This window comes from Carettochelys insculpta, chromosome 4 (genome assembly GCF_033958435.1).
Source record: "Carettochelys insculpta isolate YL-2023 chromosome 4, ASM3395843v1, whole genome shotgun sequence".
NCBI lineage: Eukaryota > Metazoa > Chordata > Testudines > Carettochelyidae > Carettochelys > Carettochelys insculpta.
The window spans coordinates 77,192,730-77,217,373 of NC_134140.1; the positions used below are offsets into that span (position 1 = coordinate 77,192,730).

General features: G+C 47.9%; 1 protein-coding gene across 1 annotated transcript in view; it reads left to right on the forward strand.

Moving 5' to 3' along the window:
• Window positions 1-8,588: 8,588 nt before the first annotated feature.
• The window catches only part of SPMIP2 (sperm microtubule inner protein 2), an 80,442-nt gene continuing 64,386 nt past the window's right edge, over window positions 8,589-24,644 (forward strand). Inside the window, exons 1-2 of the mRNA XM_074993967.1 lie at window positions 8,589-8,823; window positions 15,054-15,286. Of these exons, the coding sequence (XP_074850068.1) occupies window positions 8,589-8,823; window positions 15,054-15,286 (468 nt within the window). The remainder of the gene's footprint in view (window positions 8,824-15,053; window positions 15,287-24,644) is intronic.

The window sequence follows — 24,644 nt, forward strand, 5'->3', positions numbered from 1 at the left end:
GAAAGGACCCCGCCTACTTCGAAGTCCCCTTATTCCTATGAGCAGATGGGAATAAGGGGACTTCGAAGTAGGCGGGGTCCTTTCGAAAAGGAGCCCCGTTGGGGCGAGGCGCGTCAATTTCGAAGTGCCGCGGCCACCCGCATGCTAATGAAGCACTGAATATGTATTTCAGCGCTTCATTAGTAAACTTTGAAATGGCCATTTGCGTGGCAATTTCGAAGTTTGGGGCTAGTGTAGACACGGCCAGTGTGTCTTAAGATCCAGTTTGAAACCCCTCTTCTTGTTCTTTTTTATTACATCACCTTTGCCCATCAAGTAAATGTCTCCCTTGTGCAACTGTAAGGACTTACTGTGTGTGTGAGAGAGAAACACACGCAAAGCAGGAATGTGAAATCAGCACTTCCTCAAGGGGAAAGCTTTTGTGCTCTGCTCAGCAGTGCTCATTGTTTATGGGGAAAAAGTGAGCCCTCAGCCTAGATATTAAACAAAAGCTGTGTCTACACTTGTTCCCAACTTCGAAGGGGGCATGGTAATCAGGGCCATGGGAGATTACTAATGAAGCACTGTGGTGAATACAAAAACACTTCATTAGGCTAATTCTCCCCCACAGCACCTTCAAAGCGGAAAACTTCAGAGTGCCGGCATGCGAGTAGCCCTGGGCACTTTGAAGTGCCCGCACTACTTCAAAATCCCTTTACTCCTCAAAACTGGGTCCCCAGGCAGAGGAGGCAGCAAACCCAGGGGAGGTCCAGATTAGGCCCAACCTGACCCCAGAACAGAGGCTGCAGGCCCAAAAGTTAGTCGCCAACTTCTCCTCAGTCTTCCCAGCAAAACCTGGTCAAACTCTCCTGGCTGTTCATCATATCCAGACCGAACCACAGGTTAAAATCCAGCAGACCCCCCAGTCCCTTCCCCAGAAGTTGAGAGAGGTGGTGAAGCAAGAACTCAGTCAATGCTGGCACTGGGGGTAATCAAGAATTCCTTCAGTGAACAGAAAAGCCCGCTAGTCCTAGTCCCCAAACTGAATGGCAGCACCCACTTTTGTACTGACTTCCAGAAAGTGAATGCAGTCTCTAAATTTGATGCCTGCCCAATGCCCCAGGTGGATGAGCTGCTCGATCATCTTGAGGAAGCAGAGTACATTACTACCCTCAAGTTAACAAAGGGCTGTTGTCAAATCTCTCTCCTGCTTGAGTCCAAGGAGAAGACAGGTTTCTGCTCTCCTTTTGGACTCTTTCAGTTCTGGATCATGCCCTTTGGGCTACATGGTGCTCTGGCCACAATCCAGCACCTCATGGACCGGCTTCTACATTCCCATAAACAATACACTGTGGCATATTTGGATGACATAGTCTATAGCCACAATTGGCAAACCCACCTACAACGTGTGGCTGCTGTATTGCAGTCCCTCTAGGAAGCAGGGCTGACAGTGACCCTGGCGAAACGCTGCCTCAGAAGGGATGAAATCTCCTACCTAGGCTACACCTTGGGGAAGGGAACAGTATGCCCCCTAGTGGGGAAAGTCCAATCCCTCAACGGTACACCCCTCCATCCTCAAAAAGAGAAGTATGTCAGTTCCTGGGGTTAGCTGGGTACTATCACTGCTTCATCCTGGGCTTCTCCTCCATCACCACCCCTCTTATTGACCTCAAGAAAGAAAGTCCAAGCTGTGTCCAGTGGACCCCAGCTTGTGAGGAAGTTTTCCAAGCCCTAAAGGCCCAGCTCTTCCGAGAACCGGTTCTGTACAGCCTGGACTTCTCAAAGGAGGTCTTGTTACAGATGAGTGCCTCGGATGTCAGAGTGGGATCTGTGCTCTCCCAAGTTGTGGGAGGAGAGGAACATCCAATTCTTTATATCAGTAGGAAGCTCTTCCCAAGGGAGAAGGCCTACTCGGTAATAGAGAAGGGAACCCTAGTAGCAAAATGGGCCATAGATTCACTCTGATATTACCTCCTAGGCAGACACTTTAGCCTTGTCACCGACCACTCCACTCTTCCCTGGCTACAGGTGATGAAGGAGACAAACCCCAGAATCAAGAGGTGGTACCTCTCCCTCCAACCCTCCTCCTCCTGGATACAGCATCATGTGGGAAACGATCATGCAAATGCCAACTTTTTCTCCTGGGGAGAGGGGACACAGTTGAGGTAGGGGTAGACTCCTATAGGGGTCTTAAGAGCAGGGATGTGTGAGGGAGTGAGAGGAAGGCCGGGCAAAACAGGGGTTAGACAGAGCCTGTTTACCTAATTAGCCCCAGCCCAGTTCACTTGGAGCCAGTATGAAAGGGGAGAAGCTAGCCTAGTTCAGGGCTAACCAGCCAAGAGGCAGGAGCTGGCTCTGGTGCATGCCAGGCCTGAGCCAGAGGTGGTACCAGGTCAGCTGCTGGAGGAAGGAGCCTCTGAACCCTTCCTCAGGCAAAGAATCCCAGCAAACCCTGCCCTTCAGAGGGGAGCTAGAGTCTTGGGGCTCCACACCTCGGGGCTCTAGGCTCAGCAAGGGGCCTAGCCACTAGGCCACCCTGCTATCAGGGGAACCATGTACAAAGACCATACCATCTGTGGAGAAGAGCACTGCATCCAAATGTCTGCATGAAAACTTCCTACTGGTACTAAAGACCTTTCTTAGCACTGCCATTTAATACATTACCAAACTGGATAGTTACTAGAAACACGTCTGAATTTTAAATGTCTGGAAAACAGCATACAGTGAAAAGGAGCAGGGATTAAACGGAGGGCTGAGAACATATTTGTATGTATTTAGTTTTGAAAAATGCCTCTTTAAATTCATCCCAAGAATCTACCTTTTATAATCACAGAAATAATACATATCTTGCAATTTGAATTATACAGATTTAAGTGATGGCTCAATTTCAGTGTATACCTATCCTTTAAAACAATTAATTGTAAAATCACTTAAATATTCACTTTCATTCTTGGGATTGAAAGGACTATAAACAAAATATGAACTGTAGAAAGTATTTCAGACACGGTACATGTATTCACTATGACTCTCAATTACATTTGGCTGTATTTTCTGTATTAGATTATACACTAATATACTTCTGCTACTGAGATATGGTACCAGTAAGAAAATATGAATAATGTGCATTTGCCTTTATGCCAGTGTAGATAAAGCCTAGTTGGCTCAATCCAGCCCCTATGCTACAGATTGGATTGGGATTTTTAGTACTCTGTAAATTCTTCATCCTTTGCATTCCAAACCTGTGTGTCATTCACAGCTATTAATTGAACCATGGAATTAGGAACACACTCACAAACATAGACCGTGGTTGGTTCTCTGCTACAGCCACAAATCTCAGGACAGCTAAGGCCCCAGGCCTCTAAGAAGAGCACCCCTCCCCCTGGCCATCCTTTATGTAGTCTCTCTCAGTGACTGCTCTTAAAATCGCCCATCGCCAGTCTGTCATTGTGGAAGGGAATGCTGGTAGGGTAGCATGTTTACCTTATGCAGGAAAGTGTCACACAGGAACAGCCATTCCTGATCCCCAATTCATGCAGCTCAAACACCATGGTGTACACATGGAGAGGCTTTTCTGGTGCAAATCTCCGGTGCTAATGCCAACTTAATTAAACCAAACCAGTTTTCAAATCAATTTAACAGGTGCAAATTTATTGGGCAGGCAAGGCGGCAATCTGATGATCCTTATATTTCTCTTTGGGTCAGGTGTTCTCAGACTGAGGTCCCTCTTATCTGAAAATGAATCTGTTACATTACAGAGGAACCAGAATTTATTGATCAGCCATGCAGGCTGCAATACCAAACTGTCCACCCAGGAACTTTCCATATGTCAAATCAGTGACAGAGTTGAGATTAACATTGAGGGCCTTGCTCCCAGATCCAGAGCTCATATTAGTAGACTGTGCCTCTCTCAAGGAAACTCTAATTCCAAAATGCATATTGTGGAAACAACAAATGAGCTTCACCTTGCACATGTATAGAGTTAAACTCAACATTTTTTACAAACATTCCACATTTTCATCCACACTTCCGCTCATTATGCCCTCTGTGGAAGTATTTTGGCCTTTGGATCTGCGTAGTGACAGATCTACTAGCCATTCCCATGAACCTGCCTCACCATGCCACTGAAATCTTCCTTCATATATAGTTTCTCTCTGTGGTCTGATCCTTTGTCCAGCAAACCGACAATTTTAGACTGTGTTTAGAATCTCCCGTGGCGTCAGGGGATGGATGAAACAGCATTTAACCTTAGGCTATGTCTACACTTAGCAAAGCAAGTCGACCACAGATAGGTTGATTCTAGCTATGCAATTACCGTAGCTAGAATTGGTTATCTGCGCTCAGCTAACTTGGCTGTCTCTACTGGGGAAGGTTGACAGGAGACCTTCCTTACGCCTCATGTCTTGGAAGGAGTACAGGGGTCGACTGCAGCCCCTGAGGGGTTGATTTTGTGTGTCTATACGAGATGTGTGAAATTGACCCTGAGTGGTTGATCTTCTGAGGTAGTGTAGATGTAGCTTCAGGGATGTTGTTTCATTCTGTCAGGAAACTCAACGCTGTATGGGTTTGTATTGATACTTGTACTTTATGAACTTTAAGGATAGAAATAGTATTTTAAAAAAGATAACATCTATTCTACTGAAAAGGAGAGGGCCACTAGAAAATGCTCATTTAACATACCATGGTGAGGCCTTGTCTATACTGGCATTTTCCTAAAAGTCTCCTAATATGATAATGCCACTGGTAATAGCTATAGCGGAGCTATTAACCTAACACCAGTGATAGGTTGGCCATTGGCCTTTTAATCTGTCTACAATACTGGCTCCTACTATTGTTACCATTGATGATGAAATGCCACAGTGGGAGGTTTTTAGAAAAGTGACAGTGTAGATAAAACCTAACTTGCTTAATCCAGCTCCTGTGCCAGAGCAGATGCTGCTGATCGTACTGACAGGGACTGAAAACTTCAAGATCTCTACCAGGCATTCATAAAACTTAATTACCTACCATGAGAATTAAAAAAAAAAATAGATTGACAGGGCCAGACAAATACCCAGAAACCAGCTACTTCAAGATAGGCCCAAGAAGATCAACAACAGAACACCACTTGTCATCACCTACAGCCCCCAAATCAAACCCCTGCAATGCATCATTAAAAACCTACAACCTATTCTAGATCATGATGCTACACTCTGGAGGGCCCTAGGTGACAGGCCTGTCCTCTCCTATAGACAACCTCCTAATGTAAGAAAGATTCTCACTAGCAGTCATAGACTACACCAAAGTAATACTAATCCTGGAACTTTTTCTTACAACAATCCCCATTGCCAGCTTTGCCCATATATTTATTCTGGGGACACCATCACTGTACCTAACCATAATAGTTACAAGATCAAGTGCTCATTCTCATGTACCTTGACCAGTATCATAATATGCCATTATGTACCAGCAATGCCCTGCCACTATGTACATTGGACAAACCAGGCAAACTCTTTGCCAAAGAAGGAATGGACACAGAGCAGACATCAGGAATCTCCACACACGTAAGCCAGTCAGTGAACACTTCAATGGAGTGGGCCCTTCTGTTAAAGACTTGAAAATTTGTGTCTTACAACAAAGAGACTTTAAGAAAAAGATTACATAGAGAAATTTGTGCTTTGGAATTCATATTCAAATTCGACACATTAACACTTGGTATGAACAAAGACGACAATTACTTCATGCGTTACAAGGACTGCTTCCCTTCCTTTGATGCTTGTAATTATCTCAGGCAGGACACTTAACATCTCCACCCCTTGCCCCCCTCCTCAGTCCTATGTACTTGATCTGTCAGTTTTTATTGCAATTTTTTTTGTACCTCTGTACTTATAGGTGTTAGTCTGTACTGGAAATGAGATTGATCTGATGAAGTGGGTCTGTCCCATGAAAGCTCATCACCGACTAAATCATTTTGTTAGTCTATAGAGTGATACATGACTGCTGTTTCGTTTTGTTAGAATACAGACTAACACGGCTACCTCTCTGTTACTTTTAATACCCTGAAAATGTTTGATCCTCTGCTAGGCTGGGTCTACACGTGCCCCTTCCTTTCGAAAGGGGCATGTTAATGAGCAGGTTCGAAAGATGCTAATGAGGTGCTGCAATGAATATGCAGTGCCTCATAAGCATAATGGCGGCCGCAGCGACTCAAAAGTGTGGCTTTTAGAATTGTGCGACGCCCGTGGAGATGGGACCTTCCAAAAGGACCCTCCCCAGTTTTCGAAAGCCCTTCTTCTTATCTGTGATCAGAAGAAGGGCTTTCGAAAACTGGGGGGGGTCCTTTCAGAAGGTCTCGTCTCCATGGGTGGCGCGCGATTCAACAAGCTGCACTTTCGAATCGCCACGGCTGCCATTATGCTGATGAGGTGCTGCATATTCATTGCAGCACCTCATTAGCATCTTTCGAACCTGCTCATTAACATGCCCCTTTCGAAAGGAAGGGGCACGTGTAGACCCAGCCCTACTGAAATCAGTAGCAAGATTCCTATTGGTTGCTCAGTTCAATAGGTACTGGATTGGAGCCCTAAATGCAATCTCCTAAGAGTAAATATTTTTCTGTGGAAAGCAGTCTTGTTAAGAGTCTAATCTTGGAAAGTGATCTTCACTCTTCATCTTGGCCATCTTTAATTTAATAGAGTTGTAACATCTTTGTTTGATGCAGGCAGTATTACCACACTGTTGTAAATGTTTGATTACTGTCCGGCAATTTCAGGACAAAAGCATTAGTCAAGGTTAAAGAGTCAAAGGGAATTTAATCAGAGCTTTAATTCATCTAAAAATGCAGTGTTTGCTTTTAGTAACACAGAATAATGAAGTGCTAGTACAGCAAGCAATACATTTCACATCATAACTTGCTGGCTGCCGTGGCTGGTAACTGTTACACAGTGTTAGACAGGTAGCAGAGTTAGTCTGTATCTTCAAAAACAACAGGAAGTCCTGTGGCACATTATAGGCTAACAGACATTTCAGATGCATCTGGTGAAGCGGGTCTTTGCCCATGAAAGCTTATACTTCAAAATCTGTTAGTTTATATGTTATACAGGTTTACCCTACTGTATCACTTTAGGATTAGCATAATTTTTGTCTTCATTCTGTAACTCGTAATATAAAAAGAAGTATCTTTTGTATTTTTGTTTTCTAGTATGGACATAGTATAGTATTACAAGGAGGATTTTGGCTCTGCTGCACTGAGCATGGATGTGCTTAAATGTCAGGCACTCTACCACCTAGTGGAATTCACAATCCTAAATTAGGTTTGATGCCTATCTCCACTGGTGTCATGAATCCTCTTGTGCATGTAAATAATTAATTAAATCAGGGGCTTCCAAACTGCGCTGTTATGTCTCAGCTGAGTGTTCTATCCATGGGATTATATACAGTGTGTCCCTCTAATGCTCTCTTTGGCTCAATTACTATTTAATTATTTATACTAAGTGGAACAGCTTCACCCAGGACGACCTAAGGGGGACCTATCTCATAATACCTTATAGCCCAGTAGGTTAGGACACTCCTCTGGGAGGTGGGAAACTTCAATTAAAATAACTGTTTTACATCAAACAGAGGAGAGAATTGAACTTGGGTCTCGCATGCACTCGGTGAGGGTCCAGCTATTGCAATAAAGTCTATTGGAGGGAAATGCACCATCCTCTTGTATTCTCTGGCTGTTTTGTGAGGGTTTAGACAGGCTCCAAGCACGTCTGCTGATTGGGCCCCCTAGGAAATGTAGAAAGAACTAATCCAGCTGGCTCTTACATGTGAGTCAGGAGCTGAGCTGTTAGTCGGTGTCAGAACTTCAGAAGTTATTAGAATTATTTGAGGTTCCAAAAAGCACGTGGGCAAGGGTGATCTGGTGAACATAGTTTACTTAGACTTTCAGAAAGGTCCTACACCAGTGACTCCTAAGCAAAGTAAGCAGTCGTGGGAGACAAGGGAAGGTTCTTTCATGGATCAATAACTGGTTAAAATATAGGCAACAAAGGCTACGTCTACACTGGAACTCTATGTCGAAATAGCTTATTTTGACGTAGCGAAATCAAAATAAGCTATTTTGATGCGTAGCGTCCACACATCCTCCAGGACTGGTGTTCAACATCAACATAGGAAAGCACTAGGTTTAAATGGGCCCTGCAGGGGAGCGTCTACACACAAAAGCAGCCCCTATCGGAATAAGAGGGCTAGGAAAGCCTGTGGACAGGGTCACAGGGCGGACTAGCCCTTCCAGGGCAACAGCAAGCTGCTCCCTTAAAGGGCCCCTCCCAGACACACTTGGCCTGCACAGCACAGGTCCACAGAGCTAACAACCGGTTGCAGACCCTGTGCACACAGCATGGACCCCCAGCAGCAGCAGGAGCCAGACGTTCACATGGCAGTCTCTGAGGCAGTGGCTGCCCTGCTCAGCGCTGCGGAGGAGGCTGCCCAGCACCTCCTGGAAGATGATCTGTCCTCCTCGGGGGATGAAGGAGCTGCCCCAGACCATCATGTGGCCCTCCTGGTCCCCCCCCACCCCGGGCACACTGCCGGCTATGGAGGTACCCCACCAGGACGGAGTGGTGGAAACACCTGGTCCTTGAGCAATGGGACAACGACTGCTGGCTCCGGAATCTCTAGATGAACCGGCAGACTTTCCTCAAGCTCTGCCAGTGGCCCACCGCTACCCAGCGGCACCAGGACACCCCTATGTGGAGTGCCCTTATGGTCGAGAAACCATTTGGCATCACTGTCTCGAAGCTGGCCACTCCAGATGGCTACCGATCCATAGGATCGCAGCTTGGTGTGGGCAAGACCACCGTCAGGGCTGTCGTCATGCAGGTAAGGGGACCCTGGGGGGGCACCCCTAGGGGAAGAGAGGAGCCTGGGGGCCAGCTTGGGGGAGGGCCAGGCACACCTTGCTCACCCTCATGGGTGCTCATGTCCTCCTCCTGCAGGTGGTCCACATGCTGAATGCTCGTGCGGCTCGGGGACCTGGATGCGGCCATCGCGGGGTTTGCCGGTATGGGGTTCGCCGACTGCTTTGGAGCACTGGACAGGACCCATGTCCCCATCCGCACCCTGGAGCACAGCGGAGGATGCTTCCTGAACAGGAAGGGCTACCACTCGGTGGTCCTCCAGCCCCCGAAAATCATGGCCACCAAGGGAGACTTCCCCTGTATATCTAAAAGACCCCCGACTATATCAGCCGCTGGAGACTTTCCCCAGGCTGCTGCCAGCTCCTGAAAAACCTAGCTGCCAAGGGAGACTTCCCCTGGATGGCTCAAAGACCCCCGACTGTATCAGCCGCTGGAGACTTTTTTTCAGGCAGCTGACAGCCCCTGAAAATCTTGGCCGCTGAGGGAGACTTCCCCTGGTCAGCTGCAAGGCCCACGAATAGCTGCCAGCCCCCGCACTGTCCTAGCCACCAAGGGAGACTTCCCCCACCCGGCTCCAGGACCCTCACCATGCACAAGCTGCCTGGCACCTTGTGCAGCATGTCCTTTTATTGGTCTCGGTCAAGCCATGTGATTCATCTGGGCGTGGGGAAGTTCCAAACTCTGTGGAGCCTCTGGAGGGAGGGAAAGGAGGAGATGTGGCAGTCAGGACAAAATGTAAATGGCTGAAGAGAAGTTTCTCATCCTATTATAGAAGCACGACCCCCACCCACAGCCTAGCCACTACATGGTGCAAGGGAGGGAAGGGGCAGTGACTAGCCCTGGGCAGGGGCTAGCACCAGGCAGTGCAGAAGTAAAAAGAACGCTAGCAGCGGTAGGCACAGAACCACAGCCCCCACAGTGGCTAATAGCAAAGAAAGAAAGATTTTGCAGCCTCTCATACAAACATAACCCTACTGCCACAGGCTTCCTGGTGCTGTATTGAAATGGTCTTACTGTTGCCTAATTCCTCCATACCTGAGAGCAGTGAAGAGGGAAGAGGCCAGAACAGAGAACTGTGGGGCATTGTGGGGTATATATGGGACTTCTCTGGAGACCAGTGGTTTCAGTTTAAAGACATGGCACTTCCTCACTACTCTTCATTCCAAATTTTAAATTCAGACTGAACACTGCACCTGTCAGGTTAATACAATATTATGATATTGAAATAATGTTGATTTCAGTGCTCCATAAATCAAGCTAATGGAATTTACAGTGAAGACAGGCACTTGGTAAAATTGGGCTAAATGCCTTAAGATCAATATTATCTCATAGGCTGTTTCTACACAGGCAAGATCTTCTGGAAGAATGGTGCCTTCTTCCAGAAGATCTAAGGAGCATCTACACATGCAAGGTGCTCTTCCAGAAGAAATCTGGAAGAAGGTACTCCCTCTTCCAGATTCTGTACTCCGCTGCAGAATCAGGAAGAGGGCCTTCTTCCGGAAGAATCTTCTGGAAGAAGGCATGTGTAGAAGTTCCTGGACCGCTTCTTCCGAAAGAAGCGGTCTTCCATGGTGGCAACCTGGTGGAGAGCAGGGCCGCTCTAGACACCTCCAGCGGGCCTCTATAGTCTCCAGGTCCTGCAGCTTTTAAAGCTGCAAGGACCCGGAGACCCTGTGGTAGGAAGCTGAGAGTGGGCAACAGGCAGCACGTGCAGGGCTGCCTGCCACACTCCCCCGAGGTCCCGCACTGCCCAGCGAGCCCTTACCTGCAGAGATGGCCAGCAGGCCAGCACCCTGCATTGCTCAGGAAAGTTGCAGGAACCCAGATGAGGGCAGCCAAGACCCAAACCGGGCTCCAAAATGGAGGGCCCCCTCTTGGACTGAGCCAGAGCTCCAGGACCTCCTGGGGCTCTGGTGTGATGAAGAGGTCCTCTGGGACACCAGCGGGCACCAGAGGAATATCCCAGCTTTTGCCCACCTCGCCCAGGGCCTGTCTGCCTGTGGCCACCCCTCCCGGACACCAGAGCTAGTGAGGTGTAAGGTGAAGGAGCTGCAGCAGGCGTACATGCGGGCCTGGGACAGCACCTGCAGATCCGGCCGTGCCCCTGCCAGCTGCCCCTTCTACTGGGAGCTTTGGGACCTCCTAACTGTGGATGACGCCTCTCCACCCCATTGCCACCATGGAGATAGCCACACCCGAGCCCCCTGCCGCACCAGAGGAGGAGGGACCTGCCACTGTGGATATCCCATCTGATGGGGAGTCCACAGACGGATCCCTTGTCATCGCGCTGCCCTCTACTGCTAGCAGCCAGGCTCCCTCCAGTCAGGCATCACCCGACATATATGAGGCCACCTCGGGTAAGTGCGCAGAGTGGCAAAGCACAGTGGTGGGAGGGAGACACCTCGGCCCAGGCCCTGAAGCCCTAAAGTGCCTCCCCGGTCAGGGCCCAGGGCGCACCCATGCCTGCAGGCCGCACCCGGCTCCCTCTCCCATGGAGCACTCCCTCAGCATGCTGAGGCCTCCCAGGGCAGCACAGCCGCATCCGGAACCCCCCATGGCTGAGCCCCCGCCAGCTCACAAGCCCATTGTCAGGGTGGGCCACCATGGACAGCGCCCCGGCTGTGGCATCATGCCACAGGGGCTGCGGCGGCAAGTGCACACAAGCCCGCACAGCAGCCTCCCCTGGCACATGCCTGTCCTGTGGGTTCATGGAGGGTGTAACCAGCTGGGGAGACTGGGGCCATGCCACCCAGGTCCCAGATGTGGCACTGACTCCCCCCTCTATCCCCACCCTCTCTTTCTTAACAGTGGTACCATCCGAGGGCTGGGGCAGCCGGATGAGGAGCCTGGGGCCTGCCAGCCCCATCCAGGCCAGAGGACCCAGAAGCCAACTATCTGGGCCTGCACCAGGCCCCCCGCGCAGCGGCCATGGGTGCGTTGGACCAGATGCAGCCGCTGCAAGGATGAGGTCACGGCCTACACTGTGGCCCTCCGCCACCAGAACACCCTCGCCGAAAGGCGGCTGGCCCTCGATGAGGCCGAGCTGCAGTTGAGGCGGGACACATGGAGGGAGGTGGTGGGGATGCCAGCGGGCCAGCCCCCAGTTGTTCCCCTGGTGGTCCCCCCGGAGGCCTCCCCTGCATTCCCCTGCCCCTGCTGGCCCCTCAGCTGCTCTCGTCCCCACAGCCCATGACCCTGAGGCCCTGGCCACCCTACTGCTGCCGGGCCTGCCTGATGCTGCACTGAGGGACCTCACAGCATGGCTTGTGGCTCCGGTGGGACCTGTAGAGGGTCCGCTGAGCCACAACTCGCCCCCTTCCGGCTCCTCTGCTGAAGCTGGGCCAGGTGCTGACCGGCCCTACCTGCCAGTGCTTCTGGCCCCATCAGTGCCCTGCAGGGGACTGCGCACCTGGGGTGGGAGGGACACCCGCGGGTGCCAGGGCTTGCTGCCTTCCACCCCTGTCCCTTGAGGGCCCCCACCATTCCTGCCCCAGTTCCTGTCCAAGTTTAATTGCCCCTGCCCCCTTACCCCCATGTATATAGTTTGCTCCATATGAAGTTTTAGTTGTTATATTTGTATTATTCCCTACTTACTATTTATATTGGTCACTGCTGTTAAAAGGTGAGGGTTAAATACATGTTTACATTTAGCACCCCCCCATGTCCCTGATTACTGTGGGGAAGGGTGGGGGGATGGGAGGCGGGGTGTGTGTGCATGGGGGTATGTGTAGTGGGGACCTGTGGGAAGGGGTGCAGGGGTTAGTGGTCCCCTCGGCTGAATGCCTCCCAAAGTGCCTTCCAGATCCGGAGCCCATCACGGTCAAGCCGCTTGTCAGGGGCTGCAGTGGGCTGCTGGTAGCATGGGGGCCACCTCCACCATCCATCCCTGGGGCAGGGTCCCCTCATGTGCCTCAATGAGGTTGTGGAGCGTGCAGTAGGTGGCCATGACCTGCGGGATGTTCTCCATCCCCACATCGAGGCACATAAGGAGACACCTGAACCATGCCTTCAGACGGCTGAAAGTGCACTTGACAGCATACCAGCCCCTTGTGAGCCGGGGGGTTAAACAGCTCCTGGGAGGGTCTGAGGTGGCCCATGTATGGGCACATCATCGAGGGCTGGAGTGGGTAGGCCAGGTTGCCCACAAGGCAGAGGGGCATCACGACGTTCCTGACAGTGTGCTGTCATTGGCCGCGTCTACCCGTGCACGCTACTTCGAAGTAGCGGCGCCAACTTCGAAATAGCGCCCGTCACGGCCACACATGTTGGGCGCTATTTCGAAGTTGAAATCGACGTTAGGCGGCAAGACGTCGAAGTCGCTAACCCCATGAGGGGATGGGAATAGCGCCCTACTTCGAAGTTGAACGTCGAAGTAGGGCACATGTAGACGATCCGCGTCCCGCAACATCGAAATTGCGGGGTCCGCCATGGTGGCCATCAGCTGAGCGGTTGAGAGACGCTCTCTCTCCAGCCCCTGCAGGGCTCTGTGGTCACCGTGTGCAGCAGCCCTTAGCCCAGGGCTTCTGGCTGCTGCTGCCGCAGCTGGGGATCCATGCTGCATGCACAGGGTCTGCAACCAGTTGTCGGTTCTGTGGATCTTGTGTTGTTTAGTGCAACTGTGTCTGGGAGGGGCCCTTTAAGGGAGCGGTTTGCTGTTGAGTCTGCCCTGTGACCCTGTCTGCAGCTGTTCCTGGCACCTTTATTTCGATGTGTGCTACTTTGGCGTGTAGACGTTCCCTCGCAGCGCCTATTTCGATGTGGTGCTGCCCAACGTCGAAGTTGAACGTCGACGTTGCCAGCCGTGGAGGACGTGTAGACGTTATTCATCGAAATAGGTTGCTACATTGAAATAAGCTATTTCGATGTAGCGTGCATGTGTAGATGTAGCCATTGAGGCACACATGTCCTGGCCTCCATCCTGCAGAACAGGTCAGAATTCCACAGGATCCGCGCATCATCTGCCCTGCCAGCCAACATAAATGTCTGTGAACTTCCCACGGGCATCCATCTACATCTATGTAGCAGCCCTATTTTCAAATAAGATAGTCCAGAGTAGCTATTCTGAAAAAAATTAGGAAGAAAAGTGCTTTTGAAATCAGGGCACCATTTGAAAGGGACCCTGGCTGCATGGCTATTTTTAGTTTGCAATCAGCACTTTCAATGGGCTGGGTGGCTGTTATTATGCAAATGATGTATTGAATATTCATATCAGTGCCTAATTTGCATTTCTGAATGGCCATAATTTAGTCTGCACACATATAGCTTATTTTGAAATAGCTATTTCTAAAGTGCCATCCCATGTCTTAACAGCACCTATTTCAAAACAGTTATTTCGAAATAGATGCTATTCTTCCTGTAGTGAGGTTTACCAATTTCAAAATAACACACCCACTATTTTGAATTGATTTCAAAATAGCATGTGTGTTGTATAGAAGACAGAAAAGTTTATTTCAAAATAACAGCTGTTAACTCGAAAAAAACTTGGCTCTGTGGCCAAAGCCTCACAGCCCACTGCTCTAGTCCCTGTTTGTTGAACTAGAAGTTTTGCCACAGTAGTTTTTCCTAATATGTATAGCAAGCTCCTGAAAAAGTCTAGCAGTGGCCCTTGGGGCCCAAATTATGACATTTACAAGTGCAGTTCTGATGGTGTTTTGAAGGGCTGAAGGAAACATTTTGTTGGGCAGGCCCTAATTCTAAGACAAGGGTAGTAAAATCCTGCTCTCTATCAGAGAATAATGGTTTGCTTTGCTCCACCTTATGGCCTCTTTTGCAAGAGTTAAGGTTTTAGGAACATGAAAAAGTAGTGCCTGCACAAAATAATTTTTCTCACCTGGGAGCAAAATGTAACTGAGATAGAATCATAGAAATGTAAGGCTAGAAGGGACTTGAGAAGTTATTTAATCCAGCCCCACAGCCCTGATGCAGGTCCGTGTAAAGCTGTCCTTTTAGATTAAGCCCATTTCTGTTTGTCCTACCTTCAGTGGACATGAGTACTGTCCTCTTCATAATAGCCTTTGACAAATCTGATACAGCTGGAATGAGCATGAACTACTCGTGTGTAGCTCTTTAAAAGCTGGTGCACTAAAATAATTGAGAAAACAAAGGATGGAACAACACACACACTGAAATAGGAAGAAAGGTTTGAGATAACCTTCAGTTCTAAATAACCAATTTTTAATATTTTTTCCTAAGGCCCAGATGCTATTCGTGATTACAGAACAAAGCTGCCTGAGTATACTCGCTACATCGGAGCAACCACTCCAGCACAAGGAGCCACCGGTGACCTTGAGTACATGTGGCGGACTGCCCCCTGGACAACATCTATACTACCCCACAAATGTTACTGTCCTGGACAAATTGGCTGGGGAGTAAGAGAATTTAGCTATCTCAACAGAGGAAATCTGCTCAGTGGCATGCAGATTAAGGTAACTACTCAAATATTTCTCCAGAATTTTATCTGATGCCAGCTAGATGACAGCTAGATGACATGTCTTGCTTTGTAAAATTATGCTTTTTGATTGTATTACAATACTAATTGGACAATAAGATAGAACACATGTATATGATAAAAAGGGCACCGTTTTTAAGATCACAAACAATCAATGGTTACAACAAATGTATGAAAGTGATGGTACTTGAAATTATACGGAGCATTCAGAAATCATAGCTTTCATGAAACAAATTAAATGGGAAAGTTGTGTTGTATCATGTAGGCTACGTCTACACTAGCCAAAAACTTCGAAATGGCCATTTGCATGGCCGTTTCGAAGTTTATAATGAAGCGCTGAAATACATATTCAGCGCCTCATTAGCATGCGGGTGGCCGCGGCACTTCGAAATTGACGCGGCTCTCCGCCGCGCGGCTCATCCAGATGGGGCACCTTTTCGAAAGGACCCCGGCTACTTCGAAGTCCCCTTATTCCTATCTGCTCATAGGAATAAGGGGACTTCGAAGTAGCCGGGGTCCTTTCGAAAAGGAGCCCCATCTGGATGAGCCGCGCGGCGGAGAGCTGCGTCAATTTCGAAGTGCCGCGGCCACCCGCATGCTATTGAGGTGCTGAGTATGTATTTCAGCGCTTCATTAGCAAACCTCAAAATGGCCATTTGCATGGCCATTTTGAAGTTTTTGGCTAGTGTAGACATGGCCGTAGACGTGCAAGACAGCCATGCAAAATATTAGCATCTTAAATCAATTGAGCCTAGGTGTTTGCAGACATCAACCCACACTCATGAAAGCTTGGGAAACATTTTCAAAAATGTGTACCTGAAGTTAGGCTCTCAAGTGCATATAGAAGCCTAAATAAATGGCCTGATTTTAGGCAATGTTGCAGGCACAGCATTTATTACTGCTGTTAGCATTAGACATCCATTTTTGAAAATTTTGACCTTAATGGATATGCGCTGAATTTTAACACCTTGCTGGGAAACTGACCACTCAGAAGTGTAGAAGGAAGAAGGGACCAGAACAGCTGGGACAAGCTAACTTTAGGATGGAAGTTTCCCTTACAAGAGTTAGAAGGTTCACTTAAGGGTTTGAGATTAAACTTGAGCTTCAAGGTAGACCACTTCTAAATACCATAAAAAGAATGGTAGGAATGAGTTTCTGAATATTTCTTTCAGAATCCTGCCAGATTTGCACAGGTCTAGTACTCACTACCTCTGAGAACTCTCTTAATGCTTTTGTGGTGCTCAGCCTTTTGGAGAGCAGAAATAGACTAAACAATGAGAAGTCCTTTGGCACCATAGACAAACAGATTTTTTGGAGTGTAAACTTTTGTAGGCAAAGACTACACTGCACGCATCTGATGAAGTGGGTCTTTGCTCACAAAAGTCAGTCTGTAAGGTGCCACAGGACTTCTCATTGTTTTTGCAGATACAGATGAACACAGTTACCCCTCAGGTACCTGAAATAGAGACTAGAATCTCCAGACATTCTTGAGCTTGCATACCTCCTCTCTGGGCGCTATTGAAGTCATTATTGGGACACTTGACATATGGAAGGATTGCAGGAGAATGCCCTCAGTGTTCAATTTTTGCAAACTAGTTTAGTTTATATAGCCTCCTAAAATAAAAGTCAATTAACATAGTTAATCTCCCCCAAATTTTCAATTCTGAGTATATGAATTCTTATTCAATTCATGGGGTCTCTTTGTTTTCACGTTCCTCCACTGGATGCAGTTTCTTTCCCCACCCCTCCTCATTATTGTCGAAGGGAACAGAAACAAAGGATGGAAGAGCCTGGCCTGATCCTTCTTCCGACGCCTGGTGAAGAAATGCTGTAAGGGGGCAGCTCCCCTGGTTCAGCCCCTTCCCACCCAGATGACAACAAGGAGGAAAAGGTGGCCCCTCCAACCTTTATTCCCTCCCCGCAGGAGCAGCGTGTATACACAGACACAGCTGAAAAGATAACAGATTATTTTCTTTGGTGGATAGGTAGGAACTGTCAGGGTCTGTCTACACTAGCCGGCTACTTCGAAGTAGCTGGCACAACATCGAAATAGCACTCGTCGTGTCTACATGCACCATTTATTTTGACGGGGAGCACTTGTGTGTATAAGATCCTGAATTATTTGGGCATAGGAGCCTTCCTGGCACTATTGCCCTAAAGAAGAAGGAGTAGCGGGGTACAAGCTACAGCATCATGTTTAACCGCTCAATTCAATCTACAGTAATAGGGGGATAAGACCTCAATCATCTGGGCCAGGAAACAGCTGCATAAAATGCACAGTTCACACCCTATGCTGGTTTATCTCCTTTGCTCTCTTGGGCTGCGTCTACACGTGCACGCTACTTCGAAGTAGCGGCAGTAACTTCGAAATAGCGCCCGTCACGTCTACACGTGTTGGGCGCTATTTCGAAGTTGAAATCGACGTTAGGCGGCGAGACGTCGAAGTCGCTAACCCCATGAGGGGATGGGAATAGCGCCCTACTTCGACGTTCAACATCGAAGTAGGGACGTGTAGACGATCCGCGTCCCGCAACATCGAAATAGCGGGGTCCTCCATGGCGGCCATCAGCTGGGGGGTTGAGAGATACTCTCTCTCCAGCCCTTGCGGGGCTCTGTGGTCACCGTGGGCAGCAGCCCTTAGCCCAGGGCTTCTGGCTGCTGCTGCTGCAGCTGGGGGTCCGTGCTGCATATACAGGGTCTGCAACTAGTTGTTGGCTCTGTGTATCTTGCACTGTTTAATGAAAGTGTGTCTGGGAGGGGCCCTTTAAGGGAGCGACTTGCTGTTGAGTCTGCCCCGTGACCCTGTCTGCAGCTGTGCCTGGCTCCCTTATTTCGATGTGTGCTACTTTGCCGTGTAGACGTTCCCTCGCTGTGCCTATTTCGATGTTAGGCTGAGCAACGTCGAAGTTGAACATCGACGTTGCCGGCCCTGGAGGACGTGTAGACGTTATTCATCGAAATAGCCTATTTCGATGTCGCAACATCGAAATAAGCTATTTCGAAGTTGGGTGCACGTGTAGACGTAGCCTTGCTGTCTAGGATCTATATGGCATGAACTTGGCAGATATTAGTGGAACCCAGAATTGGGTTTAACAATTGCTCTCTGCCCTCCTTCACTGCCTCTTTGCCTATGACAAAGAAGCAGCTAAATTTAGTCTAACCTCTGTAACAGGTTTATTCCTTTATCAGAGAGCCATTAATAGGATGACCATTTTAAGCATAGAGATCAATACACAACTGTTTTTCCTATAACAGTTTTCTTATTTTACTGGATACTTCTAAGTCAGCTTCTTCTGGAACTAAACATGATTTTGAACTTCTTTCCCATATAGAATCAATAACATACATGGATTCTATGTCTCTCTCCTAAATGCCATATAGTCTTCAAATAATTTCAGATCCCTCATTTCTGATCTGCAGATGTTGCTGTCAATACAAATCATATGTATAAAGAATATCTTTGGATTGTAGATATGAAACTAGCTTTTAAAGCACCTTTTAAAGAATCAGACAGCTCTGTTGCTGCGAGTTTTCATTTCACTTAAATATTATTTACTTTCTTTTGCATCACAGAAGTTCGTGGTTAAATCAGATACACTAACCAGGCATACAAGACTTCAGTCTCTTTGATAACCAATTCTGTTGTCAAAGTGGTGCTGGCTGACTCCAGCTGTTCTGGTGCTGTAATGTTTCTGAAAATGAAAACAAACTGGGCTTGTCTACACTGCCACCTTCCTTCGAAGGAAGGATGGTAATTAGGGTGTTGGGAGTTTACTAATGAAGTGCTGCGCTGCATATGCAGCACTTCATTAAGCAAATTCCCCGCCCCAGCAACTTCGAAGTTTTAAATGAGGAGTAAAGTTTTACAAGGAGTAAAGGGACTTTGAAGTTGCCCCGGCACTTCAAAGTACCAGTGGGTGAGCCGCAGTTAGACGTGTGCTGGTACTTAAAAGTTTAAAACTTCGAAGTTGCTGCAGGGGAGGATTTGCTTAATGAAGTGCTACGTGTGCAGTGCAGCACATCATTAGTAAACTCCCAACACCCTACTTACCATCCTTCCTTCGAAGGAAGGTGGTAGTGTAGACGAGCCCACTGTGTTTCAAAGAAGAGCCCTTCATGTTCGCATTGGCTACATCTACGCTTGGCCAAAACTTCGAAATGGCCATGCTAATGGCCAAATTAGAGAATACTAACGAGGCACTGAAATGAATATTGAGAGCCTCATTAGCATGCTGCTGGCTACAGCACTTTGAAAGTGCCGCGTTTTGACAGCGCACGGCTTGTGTACGTGGGGGTCCTTTTCGAAGGACCCTGCCAATGTTGAAATCCCCTTATTCCTATCAGCTATTCCCTGTTCCCCCCAGCCCTTAATACTGCCGGAGTGCGGCGTCACTGCTGCTATGACAGCTGTGGTAGATGAAGCCCTTCAGCTGATAGGAATCAGGGGATTTTGACGTTTGCAGGGTCCTTTTGAAAAGGATCCTCATGTAGATGAGCCGAGCGTGAGTGAAACACAGCACTTCCGAAGTGCCGTGGCCGGCAGCATGCTAATGAGGTGCTGAATATTAATTTCAGTGTCTCATTAGTATTCTCTGATTTGGCCATTAGCATGGCCATTTTGAAGTTTTGGCCAAATGTAGACACGGCCATTGTAGATAGAAACCTCCAAACCTATATTCCTGTTGCCATCTTTGTATCACAGAAATGAGCTGAAAACTATGCTGCTTCTAAATGGCCAGCTGGGGTGGGATGAGAGGGGGAGAAGGGTGCAGTTGCCCAGGGGTGCATCAAAAGGGCCCTGGGCTTCACCTACCATAGCTGTCATAGCAGCAGTGATGTGGCACTCTGACAGTACTAAGGGCTGGGGGGTGGGCACTGTGTGCTACAAGTGGTGCTGAGGGCCAACTGCCCTCGGTTCTGCCCCTTCTGGGAGCTTGGAGTCAGCATTCCCCCATTGCCCAGGGGCCAATGGAGGCAAACCTGTTTTAGAGCCGGGCAAACCTGTTTTAAAGCCAGATATACTGCCAAATTCTGTTCTGTTCTACCAGGGTAAATATTCAGTAGCTTAATTATTTTGGATTTGCTGCCATGCAGCTGAGGGCAGAATTCATCCCTGAAACTTCTTCTTCTTCTTAGTCATGAAATATTTTGCTTTATAAACCACATAAACTAGGGAGTCACATATTTTATAGTCTGTATTGGTTGAGCTCATTCCACACACCTGGCTGGAGCGTCTCACATTCCTGCATTACACTTCACAAGCTTCCCATGTGCCACCCACCCATCCCCCAGGGGCTCAGGGGGCTCTCTGCAATTATCCACAGTATCTCCCATGCTAAACCTTCTGTGTGCCACTTGTCAGGCTCCCAGCAGGAATGGAGGGGAAGAACTAGAAAGAACTTGACTGTTTCCTTTCTCGTGGTCAGTGATATTTGTGGATATTGAGCCAGATTCTCTTCTGGCCCTCTGATCTGTCCTTCAGAATGGTAGTTGTTTATGCACCTATGTAAACACAATTTATTTTGACAAGTAACACTTAAGTGGTAACCCTAGAGCTTACTCCTGGTTTACCTGATGTAAGTGAGACAACTATTGCCTTTGTTTGTGTTACTATTCGGAATTATTCTGCTTTGCTGTCTTTTTGTGTGTTTTGAATTTTCATTCTGGTTTATTTTGTTTTCTATGAATTGCTGTTGCCATAGCAGCTAGACTTATAAAAATCTGTCAATAGAACAAATTTCATGACAGTGTTAGCACTGTAATGTTGCTGAAAAAGAAAACAAGCATTAAGTGATGGCAACCTAATTGCCCTTTGCATTACTGTCACCAATGTCTTATCAGCTACTAACACAAAAAACTCAAAACTTGAACCAAAATAAGAACTTAATTACGGTTGCCAACTCTGACTGAAGCTACTTCAGGATATTCCTTTCCACTCCCCATATGGTCTAATGTCATTTTCTTATTGCACCCACTTAAAATTTCCAGGATTACTTTTAGTGGTCACAAGGAGAGTGATGCCAAATCCAAGAGTCTCCAGGCCAATCCTGGAGGGGTTGGAAACCCTAGCAATTCATACAAACCATTCTTCAAGGGCCTACTGTCAGACCCTGTAGCTTGCTGAACTTTGGTTCTGACAGAGCTCTAAGGGGAATAAATTCTGTTGGTGGAGGCCCCTCACTGGAGAAAAGCCTACCACTGGCATTCAACCCTGGCAAGGTCTCACCCATGAGCCAACAATACCTCTTTATAGACACTACCTGTGTGTCCATCACGATGGTGTTGAGGCCCCAAACAAGAGTCACTAGTACCAAAAGCTGCTTATCTAATTAAGACACCTATCACATGCCTTAACCTGGTCTAAGCATACCCCATACCTCAGTAAAGATAAAAACAGAAAGCTAGATGATAAATCCTTCAGAAGAAGGATTGTTATTTTCTGTTTCCCACCACAGTGGGCCCTGTCCCAACTGGGGCTTTAGAGTGGCATCATAATTTGAATATTTAATTTTTATTTTATTAAATATTTAATATAATTAATATTCACTGCTATTGTTATTACTATAAATCGTCACTTATTGTTGCCCCAGTTAACCTTGTTTTGTTATGCTGTTTATCTGTTACAGCTTGTGCTCATGTGAAGTTTTGCAAAGCTCCCTTTTATTGTCCTTTGTCCTCATGCTTTTTCCAGTACTTGCAGGATGTTCTGGAAGAGCAGCCTGTGCTTGTGGGGGTTGAGGACCAGGGTGGGCGGCAGCCCCTTCTCAGCATCCCTAAGTTCCCTGTAAGACACGTTGTTCTGCCCCTCCCCCATTGCTGTGCTGCTCCTGTCTTCTGGCTCCTGCTTGCTGCGCAGAGGAGTGGGGAGGTGGGGTGAACAAAGGGGTACTGATGTCAGAATATCACCCCCATCCTGATTAAGCACCCCACTCTGTACCTCATCTCCACAAAGCAGGATACCACAACTGGAGATTCTTGAGTCTGAAATTCTTGATCTACAATACTGTTTAAAAGGGCAGTGTACTTGAATTTAGTTCAGTGTATTTAAAGGAGCAATGTGCATATGCCTCTCTTTCTTACACACACACGCACAGAGTACATCTCTCTCTCACACACAGAGGCTATGTCTACGCTACTGCAATCTGTCAGTAGAAGTTACTGTTGGAGGAGATCTACTGGCAAAACTTCTGTTGACAGATTGTGTCTACGCAGAAAAACAGATCGAAAGAGCAATCTGCTCTGTCAGCAGAGAGCAGCCAGACTGCCCGTTCCTCTCGCAACATAACGGCTGACCAGAAGCTCTTCATGGTGAACTACAAACCCTGTCTGTTGCCAAAAGGGCCCTGAAGCATTTACGTGGCTATTTTGTCAACAGAACTCTGTAGAGAGAAGTGTTATTCCTCAACGCAGAGAGGGATAACACTGTCGGGGAAAGAGCTCTGTTTTATGGAGACTGTCAAAAAAACACCTTTTATGTGTAGATGCTGCCTGAGTTCTGTTGACAAAAGCCCAGTTTTATCCACAAAACTCTGTAGTGTAGACACAGCCACAGTGTGTGTGTCTGTCTCACACCACATCCCTTGGCACTGTGCAGCTGTGCATGCACTATGAGATAGTGTGGATTCATCATCATGTCCAGTTTCTGCAGGGAAGCATTTACAGCCATTGCCATGCATCTCTTGTGTTTACTCTGTCCTGTTTCAGTCCATGCTACATCTAGAGTGTGAGGCTGTATTAAGAACAACCCTTGAGGCCTCTCTGAGCGCTAGTTCATCATTTAGTTCTAAGACATTCTCTGGGGAATATTCCACCCTCTGACACCATCACCTCAGCCAAACTTCACAATGATCATTGCTGTGTGCAGTACTAAACTGTTTGTTAAAATCCATTCAACAAATATTCTGTATAAGTATATACTGCCTTTTGTCTGCTGAATTTCCCTGGAACTTACTCCTCTCCTATTTACATAATTCTCCTGGGGAAATTGGATTTGCTTCAATAAGCATTTTTCAGTAGCATGACTACAATGTGAAGTTAAGAGTTACTGTACCTCTGTGCCTGTATACTTAGCTGTTCACGTCTTCCAGGAGGGATCATCAAAAAGGGCTCTCTCTCCAGGTCTCCTTCCTGTCTCACTCAGAAGCAGGGGGTGGGTGTGCCTGCTGCACGGCATAGTAGCAGCCAGCCAGGGAAGTTGGAGCTCCTTACGGTGTCCCTCTGGATACAGCACTCTGGGCAAAAAGCATAGTTTACCTGGCCCTAGGATCTGCCCTGCAGAGCGGTTGTTGTTTATGAACCCCCAACAGCGTATCTGAGACTGGAGTCTGTGCCTTATGATTGTGTACCTGTCTCAAAGATATTTTTATGGGAAAACTGAGATGGGGTGTACTGGCTCAGGAAGCTTTCCTGTAAGACTTAGAAGACCTGTGTCTTATGTTTGCATTTAGTGGCTTCTGAACAAGCCAGTAAGGAGGCACAGAGGGAAGGCTGGACAATGGATGCTGGATCTGCAGTTACATGACTCCAGTGGTCCTAACAAGGAGCATAAGTGAGGATAGGGGCAAGTAGGTGGGCAAGCGGGGAAAAGTGAAGCATAAAGGAAACTGTAGCTGGTCTGCTGACCCATAGCATGGAGTAACAACCTGCACCATACTAGGGATGTAAAATTATCCCATTTAAGCTGCGTCTACACGTGCACGCTACTTCGAAGTAGCGGCAGTAACTTCGAAATAGCGCCCGTCACGTCTACACGTGTTGGGCGCTATTTCGAAGTTGAAATCGACGTTAGGCGGTGAGACGTCGAAGTCACTAACCCCATGAGGGGATGGGAATAGCGCCCTACTTCGACGTTCAACATCGAAGTAGGGACGTGTAGACGATCCGCGTCCCGCAACATCGAAATAGCGGGGTCCTCCATGGCGGCCATCAGCTGGGGGGTTGAGAGATACTCTCTCTCCAGCCCTTGCGGGGCTCTGTGGTCACCGTGGGCAGCAGCCCTTAGCCCAGGGCTTCTGGCTGCTGCTGCTGCAGCTGGGGGTCCGTGCTGCATATACAGGGTCTGCAACTAGTTGTTGGCTCTGTGTATCTTGCACTGTTTAATGAAAGTGTGTCTGGGAGGGGCCCTTTAAGGGAGCGACTTGCTGTTGAGTCCACCCCGTGACCCTGTCTGCAGCTGTGCCTGGCTCCCTTATTTCGATGTGTGCTACTTTGCCGTGTAGACGTTCCCTCGCTGTGCCTATTTCGATGTTGGGCTGAGCAACGTCGAAGTTGAACATCGACGTTGCCAGCCCTGGAGGACGTGTAGACGTTATTCATCGAAATAGCCTATTTCGATG